At 39.5% G+C, this 15,585-nt stretch overlaps 2 protein-coding genes across 2 annotated transcripts; one reads left to right on the top strand and one right to left on the bottom strand.

Moving 5' to 3' along the window:
• Positions 1-1,690: 1,690 nt before the first annotated feature.
• On the bottom strand, positions 1,691-7,927 carry tspan36 (tetraspanin 36). Its single transcript, XM_084945649.1, has 7 exons — positions 7,682-7,927; positions 4,696-4,887; positions 4,376-4,450; positions 4,125-4,223; positions 3,519-3,668; positions 3,166-3,249; positions 1,691-2,517 (listed from the first exon to the last, which is right to left on the bottom strand). Exons 1-7 carry the CDS (start codon positions 7,733-7,735, stop codon positions 2,443-2,445), a joined length of 729 nt encoding a protein of 242 aa, XP_084801775.1. The 5' UTR covers positions 7,736-7,927; the 3' UTR covers positions 1,691-2,442.
• A 2,801-nt stretch (positions 7,928-10,728) lies between these two features.
• Positions 10,729-11,566, top strand: LOC146376288 (histone H1.5). The gene has a single exon (XM_084947327.1). It carries the CDS (start codon positions 10,801-10,803, stop codon positions 11,362-11,364), a length of 564 nt encoding a protein of 187 aa, XP_084803453.1. The 5' UTR covers positions 10,729-10,800; the 3' UTR covers positions 11,365-11,566.
• Positions 11,567-15,585: the final 4,019 nt, after the last annotated feature.

Raw genomic sequence — 15,585 nt, 5'->3', positions numbered from 1 at the left:
TTTGGTTCTGTTTTCATTTACATTTTACACAGCCTCCTAAACTTTTTGGAAACTGGGTTTGTATAAATATAAGAGTATAGCACTGTTTTCACACGGGAGCTTTATTCTAATATGTATTTTATGCACTGATTAGACACAACTTTTAAATAGACTTGCTTAATATAGTTAAGCAAGTGCTTAATTCAAATTAACACCAGTTTAGTTCATGATTTTAATTAACTGACCTACTTTTTATAGACAGCTGCTATGTTGAGAACGATTGGTATTATTCGCAGTATTCAGCAAGAGTGAGTGAGAAAGAGCACTATCTTCGTTGCTGCACCAGCTGATACGATAAGGGTTAACACTCGTGAGAGAAGTTCAGAAAAACAAGAAGACAGAACAGAAAACAGATGGGTGCTCCAGGTGTCAGACAGAGATGCAAATACACTTTTAAATGTCAACAAAAAGAAAAAGAATAAGAGTAAACAAAAATGTATGACAAGAAAGAAGAAGGTGAGGCTAGGGAAATGGCACAAACACACAAGAAGAAACTGCCATGAAAGCGAAAGAGAGAGAGGAGAAAAAAGCAGTTTGAGGAACAGGCAAGTCTCGGAGCTGACAAGGTTATCTAGGAGTGTGCGTGCCAAGTTCTCTCTGAAAAGGAACAGCCTGTCTAAATGTCAACACAGCCTGGGGCAGTGGGGATGTGCACGGCATAAGATATGCAGCCAGGAGATATGAGAGGGACTCAGAATGACACGCAGCAGCAGGGTCATTTACATCAGTCGATGTCATTAATACAGCAGCAACCACGGAAAGATCCCAGGCAGATGAAGAGCAACTAAACTTTATCAGAGATGTGAGATTTGCGAGTGTAAATGTAACGGTTAAAAAAAATTCAGATGTCTCTTTAGGCTCTAAACCATCACATCTTACCTTTCAAGTAATTACTGACAAATTATGAAGATCTTCCACAGAAGTCAATGTTTTGAGGTCCCCGTCACAGCAACAGCTGATGGTTTAAACTTTAAACTCAGATAAAAGGTTCTCTAGCACCACATACAGGATTTTATATGTTATTGCAACTAAATACACAGCATCCAACATGACTATGCATTATCAAATGTCACAGCTGCAAACTGAAAAATTGAAGGAACAAATAGGGAAACAAATAAGGATTGAAGTGTGAACAGCTTGCATGTGTCATTAATTTCAAAAACGTAGAACAGGGGATCATTTGAGATTAAATGGTTGAAAATAGTTTTGTCTACAGCTTCATCAGTGACTGACATGTCAGTTTCCTCTTGCACATTGATTGAATACAGATCTTCTGTACAGGAGTTTGTATCATTTATCTATTTGAACACTAACTGGGCTTATGCAATATGAATACTCCTATCTTCTGTATGTGCCACACTGAGGGGCCTCTTTATCAGCAGAGTCAGGAGGTAACAGATAAATGCTTTGGGTCACGTTTAATAGGATGCTCTGAACACCGTGCAGCAGTGAATAGTAAAGCTAGAAGGCACTAAAGTGGCCACAGGAGTAGACAACTGCTCCCTCTGCCCTCAGTTCAGAACAACAGCAACAGAAACAAGAAATGCGATGCTTGCCGTTTCTATAAAAATCATTGAATGTTGCAAATAAATTGACAAGGAAAAAAAAAAAAGAAAAAAAAAAAAGAAAGTGACACAACCACACCACACGCTTGTGAGATATTCACCTTTTTTAATTTAGAAATATAATAAACACAATAAAAGTCAAAGTGGAACTACAACTCAATTTACCAGAGTTAACTGACCATAAAGTGTTGCATGTATTCATTCGTGCAGGTGGTTATAAACTCTGCTGTCCTAGATAAGGCATATAACTGCTGTCTTTTTGTTTACAATCACATACAGCTTAAAACAAGGACAGAGGTCATTCATTAAAGTACAGTGGAAATGCAAAGCGTAATTTCCTCTTAATGAGTATCTACAAGATGCAGCAGGGCAGGAAGGGCCCAGCAGGATTTACAAGCACATGAGTAAATGTTCATATTCGTTCTCTTTTGTTTGATCTTTTTTTCCCCTTTGATGAAATGGCAGCTATGACGATGGCCTGCGCTGGAAGCACAATCGAGCTGCGAACAACATTTATGATTATTTAAACTATTTTGAAAACGATACCAAAGAAATGAAGGAGAGAAAAAATTCCAAGCCATAGCTGGAAAACAAAAACAATAACTCCGAATAAAGAGCTGCGTTCACATTAACCAAAAAGATTCACCAAGATTTCTTTCGTGCAGGAATGTTCCGGTATGACCCCATCAAGGCCCAGAGAATGATCGTCATGTAATTACTTAAATAGAACTAGAAGAGCACAACGAACAGATGCTTCTGTGCAATGTAGAGCAAGCACTCAGAAATCCCAGTGGAGCTAAATGAGGAGGAGGTACAGTGGGAGGTTGCGGGAACTGTTTCAAGCGTAGAGGGGTTCGTAACCACTCCTTCGGCTTTTACAGGTTATCGCACACACGCTCACCATCCCAAAAAACTGGAAAAGGAAAAAATAAAAATCAGAGACACAATTAAAATACGTTTTCTGTTTAGGTTACATGAACCGACTAATAAGGGGATGGAATTTTTTGTCTTACAAACCTATCACAAAGTTTGGCTTCCTGAGTGAAAAAAACCCTTGAAATACATAATTCAATTTTATACACACACACACACACACACACACACACACACACACACACACACACACACACACACACACACACACACACACACACACACTACAATAATACAGACAAGCAAGCACTTGGTGACAGTGGGAAGTAAAAACTCCCTTTTAACAGGAAGAAACCTCTGGCAAAACCAGGCTCAGTTAGGGGAAGCCATCTGCCATGAACGGTTGGGGGGAGGAGACAAAGGAAATACTGAAATAAACAGGATCATACACCAACCGCTTCTATTTCACTTACTAGCTTTCAGCAGCGCTGTCACCGTACACTTGCAGGAAATTATTTTTTTTTAGAATTTCTTTTTTTTTAACAATTCATCTTTTTTTCTTCACATAGAAGACAAAATGATCACACAAGTGCTAAGTTAATAAATCCATGCACTTCAGAGTTTGAAAGACGCAGGTCAATGGCATATCCTCATTTACCTGCCAAACCACATTTAAGCTTGGTCTTACCTTGATGATGGCAAAAGCAACAACGACCAGCATGGCGTAGGTCAGAACGTCCTGTATGAACTTCTCCAGCTTGGGCTCACAACCCTAAAAACACATACACAATCGTTGTGAGTATACATACAGTACATGCACATCAAAGGTATTTACTTGACTTTAGCTCCTTTTTTGTTGCCTTTACTGCTGGGAGTTTTTGCAGACTTAATAACTGTCATAATAACATTTTTTTTAATCATTAAAAAAAAAAATCTGAGACTGAATGACAGAAGTAGCCAAACTGCAGGTGAACACGCAGTCAGAGTAAACATCGTACAGTCCAGAGAAAGACAAACACGTGTGACTCAAGTGTGATTCACCTCAGTGTTAAACTGGTCCTTTTCTTCCAGTTTGCCATTGCACTGTGGCGATGAGGAGTTTTTACAGCAGGACAAAGGCAGCGTTTTGTTTGTAGAAAAATAGGTGGTGTTGGTCCAGTCGGTGTAATTCTTGACACCACAGCACTTTAACTGCAAAAAGTCAAAGAGAAAAGGGTCATGTGCAAACGGAAACTATGATAAAGACAGCGATAAAGGTACAGGTAAAGATAAAGGTACTACAAGAAGTTGAGCTAAGGGAAATATGGTACTGCGGCTGTGTTGCAGTGTTTCAAGTTTTGTACACACTGGATCGGTTTCTTCTTCTAATCCAGTTATCAGTTTCCCACAGTTACGTTTGACAGACACAGGAGAAGTAAAAGTGGTGCATGTAGGTCATGAAGCTGTAAAGTGCAACGACTTCCTATGAACTTCATTTTAATTTTTAGTGTTGTCTTTGGAAGACAAAATTGGAGGAAGAAGAGGAAGTGAAACCATGTAAGAGAGAGAGAGAGAGAGAGAGAATGCACACAACAGCAAAAGAGACAATGGAGAATGAAAGTAGAATCAAGAAAACAAATCTATTATCAAAGCGGAAAATACACTAACCAAAGTCTGCATGCTGTCCACTGCTTCGGTCTCAGAGTTCTTCTCCCCATTATACTTGGAAAGAGAGTCTCTTATGGGGCTCTCAAGCTGTCCATCGATCTGTTGAGAAACAAATCCCCCCCAAATGTAAGCAGTCATGTAAGTTAAATGTGAGCTAACGACAAGTATATTTTCCCTATGTTACTTAAAATAAATAACTAAACACAGATTAATATGTATTATTTAGAACACCTGAAGCATCTGTGACTCACCTTGCCGCGGTAGATGAAGCTAAACACCAAAGCAGTCACTTCAGCTGCAAAGATCAACATGATGATCAGAAAGAACTAAAATGAATGGAAAAAAAGAAATGAGATGTAAATTTTGGATCCTAAAACAGAGCGAAAGATCAACAGAAACAAACATAAATGTAACAGAAAGGATGGTAAGTAGCATCATAGCTGAGGTGATAAGGGTTTGCTCTTGGGCTTCTACCTTCAGATTTTACAGATGAGCATATAAACATTAAGGAATTGGGAATATGATTAAGGCACAAATCACGTCTTGTCCTAATTCCCTCACACACACTTACAAAGCTGAGGCCACATTTGGACTCGCGGAGGGTTGAGCAGCATCCCACGATCCCAACAAAGAACATCACCGCACTGATTCCGATGATAATGGCTGCTGGGATTAGAGTTGACTTATTTTGAATCAGACTCTCAAAGCTGCCAAAGGACTTGATTACATAGTGACCGACATAGGCCAGTCCTGCTCCTGCAGCCTGAAGGAAAGAGGGACAGAACAAAAAAGATTCCACTATAAATAAACAGAGGTTACAATAGATGCTAAATCATCTGCACCTTCACAAGTCATTCTGACGATTTCATGAAGAAACTGACGTTCTAGACATGAAGTTGCTAGAAACCAGACTGCAACCTGTTTTTAAAAGCTTACACTGTTAAAATTTGAGTCAGTCACATGCTCCTTGCTTTGTCGACACAACATTAAAACCAGACACAATGCATCATACTTCCTCCTCTACAACACTTCTGTTTCTGACATGTTACACTGGCCAACCTATAACTGTTAAAATCAATTATTTGTTTTAGTTCTATTTTTTGTATTGATTTTAAAACTTTGTGTTAAAACTCAGCGCAAAGATGTTTGTTCTTATTTTTCTGTCCTACTGGCTCTCATGTGATTAACATACTCTGTGAGGGTCACTGATAGTCTGCCCCATTGAACTTTGATGCATATCTGGCATTAAGTCACACTGCCATCACGACCTTTCTGCTAGTCATGCTTTAGTAGTGAGATCACCAGTCATATGACCGCAGGTATGAGGGCCAAGTTTGTGCATAGGGAGTTCACGCCTAAAAACAAAGGGGAAAAAGGGAAAAAGGGGGAAAAAAAAAAAAAAAGAATCACACTGATTCTTCACACTGAAATTTAAAAAAACAACATCTACTGTAGCAATGAAAAAAAAGACATTTAAAAAAGGCTTCATTAACTAATAAGCTAACATTTTTGTATCTAGTCTATGAAAGATTCTTTCTTTCTTCATACGTTGGTGATGTCAGTCAGAACACAGGAACAGAGGTGTTAACCAGCAACGTTTTCATTTCTGTAGCAGACGGAAAGTCTCAGACACAAAGTTTCCCCGAAGTAAGTCACTCATGCAATTTTCAGTTTTACTTCCCCTCAGAGTTAAGCAACTTATACATTGGTTGCTTGTGTTTAGCGCATCCTAACAATTCACTTTGTAGCTCAGCCCCATGACTCACTTTTCTTGATCACTTCACGGTCACGGGAACCCTGTGGGTTTGTTACGCTGTGCCCCCCCCCCCCCCCCCCCATCCAGTGCTCACCCCCTAATCCCTCCAGAATCTCAGATCCTGGGGCTCAGAAGCAGCACAAAGAGGCTTACACAACGTAAAACGCAACCTCTCTGGAATGTAATTAGCTCTCTGAGGCCACGAGGGGTTCTCTGAAGGTCCGTCTTCAATCTGATTCCAGGAAAAGACAAGACTTACTGTAAATTTTGCGAACCAGGAACCATTTAACTTATAGTTTCCTTAAATCAGATACATGAACTTTATTGCTGTGAAGCAGCAGAAATCCTGTTTTATAAAAGCAAACTATGAACATGTTCACTAAATCTAACCATGAAATATCAGCAACTGTTTAAAACACCTGTGAGGATCTGTGTAATGTTTATCACTGTAACACGAAAGCGAGGCCAATAAGTGGGGTCATAGTTCAGTTCAATCTTTTGAATGATTTTCTTTAAACAATCGAATGAAACCAGAATGAAACTGGCTGTTTATCATTTAAAAAATGTTCACTTTCCCACAGAAAGCTGAAACTCCTTAATTTATCAAATTGCTGGGTATATCATGAAGGTCAATAGTTAATTCAACCGGATACGTGATTTCTTCATCAACTCATGTCTAATCAGGGCTCTTGCTCTGATAAATCAGCAACAAAAAAAAAACGTCAAACTTGCACATTCACCCTGAAGCTCCAACACAGGAATGCTGTTTGTTGGCTAAACAATCTCAGCAGGTTTGACTAACTCCACATCTGAGCTGTGCAACAAAGGGAAAAAAAATAGCAGAGGTGTTTTTAAAATATGGAGTGATTTGTTGTCTGTAATGCTCACATGCTGGGAGGGAGTGAACATTACTACAGCAGGAAAAAAAAAAAAAGATCCTGAAATAAAGTGAAGGTCAGAGAAATGCAATAACACCTTCATTTGATTCAAAGAGGCTCGGTAATCCAACCCACGGCTGCTCGATGTAAGACGTTAAGTGTGGCATAGAAAGAAAGTATACAGGCTGGAACAGAAGATAGGAAAACTAGGAAGTGGAGAGGAGAGGAAAAAGGGATTTGAATACTCAAATTAAAGCACGTCCATGTTGTCTCTGGTAAATATTCACACACACAGGCTGTTTATGTCCTACAGTTATCCAATTAGACACACACATTAGCCACGGAAGGGACAGGCTGGAAAATTTACCCCAGTGACCTTACGAAAGCCTTCGTAAGGTCACTGAAGAGGACACAGGCGGAGAAGCTTGGGTTATTAAGTCAACATTAACGAGCAACACACAACTGAAAGTACTCTGACACAAAGACAGACATGACTGCACGAGGGAGTGAATGGCCGGAAAAATAAGAGCAGAGTCAGGCAGGTCAGTGATCTCATGAAAATTTCCCAGGCCTTTTTTATTTCAGAGCTACATACGTTAGAAGTCTATTAAAGGGTAGGTGGGGTGAAATGAGGAAGTGCTCTGTAATGCTGCGACTGTGCTAGAATAAAAAAGGAGGGCGGGGGGCTGACTACTGGGATCTTTATCAAACCATAATACTGATTTGTTTACACCCCAAACAGCACAATTCACACAGGAGGAGTAAAGAGAAAACAAATAGCAGCAGATTTTTTTTTTTTTTTTGAGAAACACAAATAGAAAAGCCCCACATATTTATTTTTCCCTTTCCGCATCACAGACCGTCGTCAGTAGGAAATAAAATCTCTGCAGGTGGACGAACGACAGAATTACACAGCGACTCACCCAAAATATCAAGCTGATAAACAGGAGGATGATCTTGGCGACTCCGCAGTCCATGGCGTCTCAGTGGATGGTGGAGGAGAGAAAGAAAAAGACCGAATGTCCAGCTTTTTATGTCGCTTTTTATGTACGCCGAGTTTCTCCAGCTGCCCGCCCGCTTTGGTCACAAGTTTTCGTTGTGTTCTGACTGTACTGACTGGTCACATGATGATGGGAGGAGAGCAAAGCTACACAGAAGGTCCTGCAGCTCCCCCTCCCACTCCAACCCGTGCACACGTCATACATGAAGACCGAGACTCTATCAAGCTGCTTGATATCACACGCGTTTTATTTTGGTTAAAGGATTTTAACCAAAATTTTGCGTAGAAAGGATTCTACTTTTAAATGCCTTTGGCATTTAAAAATGTATTTTTATTCATTTCCCCCTTTAATTCAACATGCAGTTCAGTTAAGTTCCATTATAAAGCCAAAGATCTTGTAAGTTTGTAAAGAAATACAATTACCTATGAGCAATTTGCAGTTTGTGACAGCCAGTAGAAAAATAAAAATAAAAACAAATACACAAAGGATGGAACTTCCAATGCTCGAGGAGCCGGATAAGAGAGGCAAAGAAGAGTGCACATAAGCAGCATGCTTTTCATATCACTGCATGAGGAAGGTGTGTTTAAGCTTACTGTTTAAGCATAAATTTTCGCATTTCTTTTTTTTAATTGTTATTAATAACAGAAAAAATATGTATTTTAGTCGTGTGAAGCATGCTTAAGTAGTGACTCTTTTTGCAGTAACTCTGAGGACAATAGGCAGCTATTCTTTCGGATTGAGTCAAAAGGTTATGTGGACAATTTGCAGCCACAAAAACAATTGTTTTATTCAGAGTAGTTCAGCAGAAGGCTTCGTTTGACCTTTATGCGCTCAGTTCTGTATCACTGCAAGAGATTAAAGCAACTGACACATTTAGATTAAAGCAATTGACACTCATTTAAATGTGTGCGGGAGCGGCAGAAATATTCAGTTGCTCTTCCGACTGTGACATGGGTTATAACTCTTAAACCACGGCTGCACGCTATTCAGAGGAACACGTAGAAGCCTCGGAGTAGGTCTCTTTGCCTATAGAAGTAAAGGTTTTGTATTGATAATGAGGCCAAGATGACCAACAACTGCAAAATCAGTCAAGGCTTTGTTGTTAAAGAGGATGAAAGTCCAGCATCTGCCAGGGAGTTTCTCCCACTCTGGGTCCAAATTCCAAGAGTTTATTGCAGCCTTATCAGACGTGCTGCAGTATACCTGCATCATCCTGCTCTGCATACAAGCCCACAATTAAAAGCGTCCACACGCGAGAAATGGAAACAAAAACTACACATCTGAGGCTTTCAGTGGGCACTTCAAGCTGGTCTCCCGTGACAACACTCTCACCACCTACAGGTCTCCATCAGAACTGCACTCCAGCCAAACAAAACTCCAGTGTGTTTGTGAGGAGGCGCTATCAGCGCACTACAGAAGGCACGGAAACGTTTGCCAATCTTTTCTCTCGCGCGCACGCATACACAAGTACATACCTTATCTCACATTAATAATAAGAAAACAAACAAAAGTAGCGCGAGAAAGCACGAAGAAGAGAAAAACACATCCCTCTTTCACTGGAGACGTTTTTGATGGATTGCACTAAGAGTGTAATATTAAAACATTCCCAGAAGTATGTCTGATAATTGCATTCATTTAAAAACTGATATAAAATTAATATAAAATTAATATAAAACAAAGACTCCAATGTTGGACTACACGATTTAGTTTTTTCTGGTTTATTTTCCCGCTGTTTGGCTCCACCTGTGGCAGATTTTATTGCGTGTTTTTGTAAACAAATATCACAACCCCCCTGTCCCCCACGGGTTTGTAACAATCCTGTAAAACCCAATAAAACCGATGGTTTATCATTAAAAGGTCAAACAGCTAAGCCGTGTAAAGCGCATCAGAGTGCCTGAAGTTTGTTTTGGTTTCACAGATGCGCAAGTAAAGGATGGTTTTTGTACATTCATGTGTGCTGTGCTGTTTTACCAAAACCAACACAGGCTGAGGAAAACTGACCCGAGGACATTTGAAACATGATTCGTGTTTTTGCATTTATATGCGCAGAACTGTTATAATCTCATAAGTGAAGTTATTTTTGCACAATTTTTACGCAGCACTTCCTCATAAAAGTTAATTGATGCATAAATAAGAAATTATCTAAATTCAAATTAATTTAAATTTATATTTATGTACAAGCACCCCACTGGAATCATTCCACAAAGTGTCTCGTTAAAAAGAAAACCCGGGAAATTAATCAGAAATTCGTTTCTTGGGCTGCCCCTCCTCACAGGCTGATAACTACTCTGGCTTTGGTCCAACTCCACACAGTGAATACACAATGTATAGCCTTAATTTCACTTTCATGTTACATATATTCATATCAAACTAAATTTTCTGTTAATTATACTTTAACACATCATCCCCAACTCAAAGACCGCCCTCGCTTCGATTCCAAGTTGAATATTTATCCTTAGAAGTCTCTCTGTGGTTACCTCGAAATAGAATCAAGGCAAGTGTGTTTCTTGAGTCTTCTTTAGGTGAAAATATTTCGCAATAACGGTGGAAATAAAACTAAATTTTGGGCTCAGTGTACTAGACACGTCGCTATGTTAGAGCTTATTTAATTGTAAAACTTTTTTCTTACTTATTTGGGAAATATAACATAGTCAAAATGTTAAAAGCACGATTCCCACATTGCATTCTTCGTTTGTCAGCTTCTAATCGCTCAACAGGTGCTAATATATTTGAACGCATGCTGAATAAAAACACACAGACAGACAGTTCACATTTCGCTGATTGCTGTGAAGTGACTTTTATATGGTTGTATGACAATTAACGTTGGAATTTTAAAGAATTATCCAGTTGAAGAAAACACAAATTTGATCAAGTGGCGGAGGAGGAGAAGAGGCTCACTGTGGCAGTGGGACTGACTCTACACGGTTCTCATTGGGGTTTTATAAAGCCTCAACCAGCCAAGAGGGCAAGCAGAGATATCGCTCTCTACTGATTCTGTCTGTGGCCCTCACTGACTTCATCTCGGTATCAGAGCTGTTGCAATGTCTTCTGCTGCGATTGCTTTGACTCCGCCAGCTCCGGCCAAATCTCCTAAAAAGAGAGCCAAGTCTCCGAGGAAGAAAACAGGCCTGACTGTGTCAGACTTGATACTGAAGGCTCTGTCCACATCCACACAGCGTGGCGGTGTGTCTCTTGTATCCCTGAAGAAGGCTCTGAAGGCCGGTGGATATGATGTGGTGAAAAACAATGCCAGGATTCTCATCGCCGTGAAGCGCTTGGTGACCAAAAAGTCTCTGGTCCAGACCAAGGGCAGCGGGGCTTCGGGCTCTTTCAAGCTCAACAAAAAGCCCCCCACACCTAGGAAGAGGAAGGTGGTGAGAAAGAAGAAGCCAAAGGCGAAAAAGGTCAAGCGGGCCAGCGTCAAGAAAGCAGCAGCAGCAGGAGGAGCCACTCCTGCAGCCAAAAAGTCCCCCAAGAAAAGGAGAAAGTCAAAGAGCCCGAAGAAAGCCAAGAGACCCGCTGCGGCCAAGAAGCCCAAGAAGCCAAAGAGCCCAAAGAAGACCAAACGCAGAGTCTCCAAGACCAGGTCTGCTGCCAAGAAGTGAATGGTCTTCCACTGAACACTAAATGCCGGTCTTTGTGGACTCTATGCGGACTGAGCTGCATTCAAGTCAAGCTTTAAGTAGTTTTTTTTCTAAAGTAGAAAAAATGAACTCGCAGTTTGTACAAGCCTTTCTTTCCTGCTTCCTGTCATGATGTTCTAATGAACTGAATAGCACTTGCTTGAAATAAAATTATTTTCATTTACAGAGCGTGCAGTGTGCTTTTATCTGAAAAAGAAATTCCCCAGCCTGCTAAAATTTAATTGAAAAAACAAACAATATCGGGAAAAGAAAAAAATCGATGTTTTCTGAACGGCGGTTAACTTTTTTTGGTGCGTGACGCCTTAACAGCTGATTTGCCTGACTCACGGCTAAGTTTGGGAGGAGTGCGTATTACGCGCAATTACGCACAATTACGCACAGGAAGCTAGTTTCCCAGAGTTATATAGTTTTCAACTCTATGTAATCCGTTTCTTGGGAAGTGGTAGATTATCTGTTTTAGTCCCACAGTGTCAAACGATTTTATGGAAGCTAGTAAGTAGTTAAACAAACAAACAAACAAACACAAAACTTTGGGCCATCCTTATCCATATGTCACAACGTCGGGTTATTATCTCAAAATTCCTACTTAGTAGTCAAGTTTTTTCTCAGAAGTTTGAGTTATTAAATTAAATTGTTGAGATACTTATGCAAAGTTTTCACTTTTCCTATTTTCTATAGTATTCCACATTGATTTAAAAAAAGAATAGATAAAGAAACCGGTTAGATACTCATATAAATGTGAAAAAAGGAAAATCGACAGGAAGCGACACCCATAAGAGTTCACCAATACTAAGAAGAGTGAGGCTTCATGGGCGTATCACAACATGGTTTCCGCTTATCTCCCAAAAAGGGCTTATTGTATCACACTCATTACCGCAGTTTATAACTGAATGTACACAGCAGAGGACAGCTGAACGGCGGTTAACTTTTTTTGGTGCGTGACGCCTTAACAGCTGATTTGCCTGACTCACGGCTAAGTTTGGGAGGAGTGCGTATTACGCGCAATTACGCACAATTACGCACAGGGAGCTAGTTTCCCAGAGTTATATAGTTTTCAACTCTATATAATCCGTTTCTTGGGAAGTGGTAGATTATCTGTTTTAGTCCCACAGTGTCAAACGATTTTATGGAAGCTAGTAAGTAGTTAAACAAACAAACAAACAAACACAAAACTTTGGGCCATCCTTATCCATATGTCACAACGTCGGATTATTATCTCAAAATTCCTACTTAGTAGTCAAGTTTTTTCTCAGAAGTTTGAGTTATTAAATTAAATTGTTGAGATACTTATGCACTGAGATACTTTAACTACTCGGAAATTACACCCAGTTTCACAAAGGTTTAAATATAAATAGACACCTGACTAAAAACCAAGCTCACAGCTTGACCAATTAAAGACACGTGATACAAGTTAAAATGACAAAACCATCAACAGTAGATTTCTATAAGGCCTCTCAAACTAAAGCCTACATTTAAAATCACACCTTGATTGCGTTTTGAAGGTGCTTTACAGAAGCAAAACGAAGAAAGACTGTAGGTACCCAAACAGCAGTGACTCGCGCCACTGTGCGATTCATTAGCTGAGTGGTTTAGTGTTGCCACCTGCTGGCGGGATTAATTAACAACTGTTAACCGGAAATGCAGGCAAGGTTTATCTGGGGTCAGATGCATAGACTGTGTGTGGTTTAATTTCACTGTAACATGCAGCTTATTGACGAAAAATGTAACCAACTAAGTATTTTACAGAACCCTATTACACAAATACAAGCTGGCATCCCTCTCACTCAAAAATGTGTCATAAAACTGAGTGAGCTTTTTTTTTTTTTTTTTTCTTGTAAATTAAATAACAGATGAAAAATGTTACAATTGTTTAAAATGGAGACAGTGCCCATGCTACTGTAATGTATTTCTTGGAAGTTTTACTCTGTTTGTCAGTGGCAGAGCATGAGAGAGGAACTGAGAGAAAAGTGTGAACATACTGATTTATTCAGTGCCAAACATTAACCCAAAATAAACCGAAACAAATAACAATCAGTTGTTCTCCCTTTGCTGTTTTGAATTGATGCATTAATTGAAATTCTGCAGTTTATTCGTACAAATCGTTTTCTTTTTGTTTATTTTTTCCATTAAAATATGTAGTTTGCTAAAGATTAGAACTTTATTGTTGGGCTCAGAAAGTACCAGGAGATTATTGGCCATGTAAAGTGGTGCATTTGAGTTTATGAACTGTTTTCAATTGTCTGCATTTCTTTATGAATATGACCTAAATCATCATCAGGTCTGCACTCAAGTAGGGGAATTGGATTCTATGGAACCGTATGTGTGAAAACAAAGCATGTCTATACATTTACTTCATGTTTTCTGTTTAATAATAACACTGACACTGTGCTAGTCTTAGCTTAGACTAAGAATAAATGTTAGTTCCCTTTTCTGCTGCATACTTCCTCACTTGTATTTGAACAGGTAACCATGTTTGTGTTTGTAAATACTAATAAAAAAAGAAAGTAGTGAGTTACTTTTGAAATGAATAAAATAGATTTGACAGAAGAAAGCAAAGGTCCCTCATTTACTTGCAACTCTCCTAAGTGGCTTCTCATGTTGTCCACATGGAACTTTCCTTTAAAACTGAACTTAGACAATTAAAAAACACAAATCACTGTGTTATCTGATAGTCCAATTGCACAACAGATTCAGCATCATGGCTGTTACCTAAACATTTAACCCAATAATCTCTAATTGTGGTTTTTCTGACACTGCCTTTTACTAAGGCTAGATTTTAATCTAGTCTGCTTGAAGTAATTTTTCTGTGACTGGAAATAGTCTCATTCTTCAGGTCCTTATACTGGTAGTCATGTGTACCTGTATGTAATTAAGCAGCGTGGCATGTCATAACCTGACGACATAGGACGAGGGATGAACACACAGCTAACGCAGAGGATGCGACAAAGGGCAGGGAAAAACACAGGGCTTAAATACATACTGGCGTAATAAGGGAATGCGAGACAGGAGGGAGACACAGCTGGGACAATGCAGGGACGATGAAAGACGGGGAAGCAACACTGAAACCAGAAACATGGGACAAGGATTACCAAAGTAAAACAGGAAACTGAGAATAACACCATGATGCAGACTCGGCACTAAAACATGGAACATGGGAACATGAAGCACTATCAAGAAATATCAACGATAAACCCAATAATAACAAACTCAAGGCACTGAATAGCTTTTTCACGCATTTTATAAACAACAAATAAATACAATTTTATTTACATAGCACCTTTCTAGACAGAATCACGAAATGCTGCGAAAAGATAAGTCATGAAAGGTAAAACAGACAATATAAAACGGGTAAAAATTAACCAAAAGCTAGGTTTTGATATAATCTAGGCAGTCATTCAGAAGCTGGAGCTTGGATAAATCTTGGGGCTTAAAAGAAACTGAATGTCATCAGCATAACAGTGATAAGAGATGTCCTTGAAGGAGCCCATTATATGCTGGAGGGGGAGAAGATACATTAAAAACAATAAAGGCCCCAAGACCGAACCTTGAGGGACACCATAAGTAAGGGAGGTAGAGGATGACCTAAAATCAGAAACCCCACAGAAAAACATCGGTGATGTAAATATGAGGAGAACCACTCTAAGACAGTTCCACATACACCAACCCAAAGTTTTGGCCTTTTAAGCAGGATATGGTGGTCAACTGTGTCAAACGCCAATGGGAGGTCCAACATAAGCAGAACAGAGCATTTTCCTGCATCATTACTCATCAAAATGTTGCTAGAGACCCTAAGAAGGGCTGTTTGCGTGAAGTGAACTCTACGAAAGCCGGACTGAAGCGTATCAAGAAAAGCTATCTTTGTCCAGAGCCTCTATAAGTTGCTTAGCCACAACCTCTTCTAGAAGCTTAGAAATTAACAGTAATTTAGAGATTGGCCTGTAACTGCTCCAAAGAGAAGGGTCTGGCTGGGATTTTTTTAAAAGTGGGAGAATAGCAGCACTTTTAAAATAAACCAGAACTATACCAGATGCCAGTGAAGAGTTGATTAAAGTGAGCACACATGGACCAATAGACTGGAAGACATTTTTGAATAATGATGCAGGTACAACAACAACAAGAGGATGCTTTCTCTGAATTCACTAGTTTTACCAGCGCAGGTAGTGAAACAGGAGAGAAAGTATC

The sequence above is a fragment of the Perissodus microlepis genome, chromosome 12, assembly GCF_051167445.1.
Source record: "Perissodus microlepis isolate ML-2025 ecotype Zambia chromosome 12, ASM5116744v1, whole genome shotgun sequence".
NCBI classification, from domain to species: Eukaryota; Metazoa; Chordata; class Actinopteri; order Cichliformes; family Cichlidae; genus Perissodus; species Perissodus microlepis.
This window is presented reverse-complemented; position numbering and strand designations above follow the sequence as displayed.

Excerpts from the sequence above, each read along its gene's own strand:
- tspan36 (XM_084945649.1), bottom strand. The coding sequence starts at position 7,735 with ATGGACTGCGGAGTCGCCAAGATCATCCTCCTGTTTATCAGCTTGATA. Across the intron at positions 4,451-4,695 it reads CCAAATGTGGCCTCAGCTTT|TTCTTTCTGATCATCATGTT; the intron begins GTAAGTGTGTGT and ends CATTCATTTTAG. Across the intron at positions 3,250-3,518 it reads AGGACCAGTTTAACACTGAG|GGTTGTGAGCCCAAGCTGGA; the intron begins GTGAATCACACT and ends ATGTGTTTTTAG.
- LOC146376288 (XM_084947327.1), top strand. The coding sequence starts at position 10,801 with ATGTCTTCTGCTGCGATTGCTTTGACTCCGCCAGCTCCGGCCAAATCT.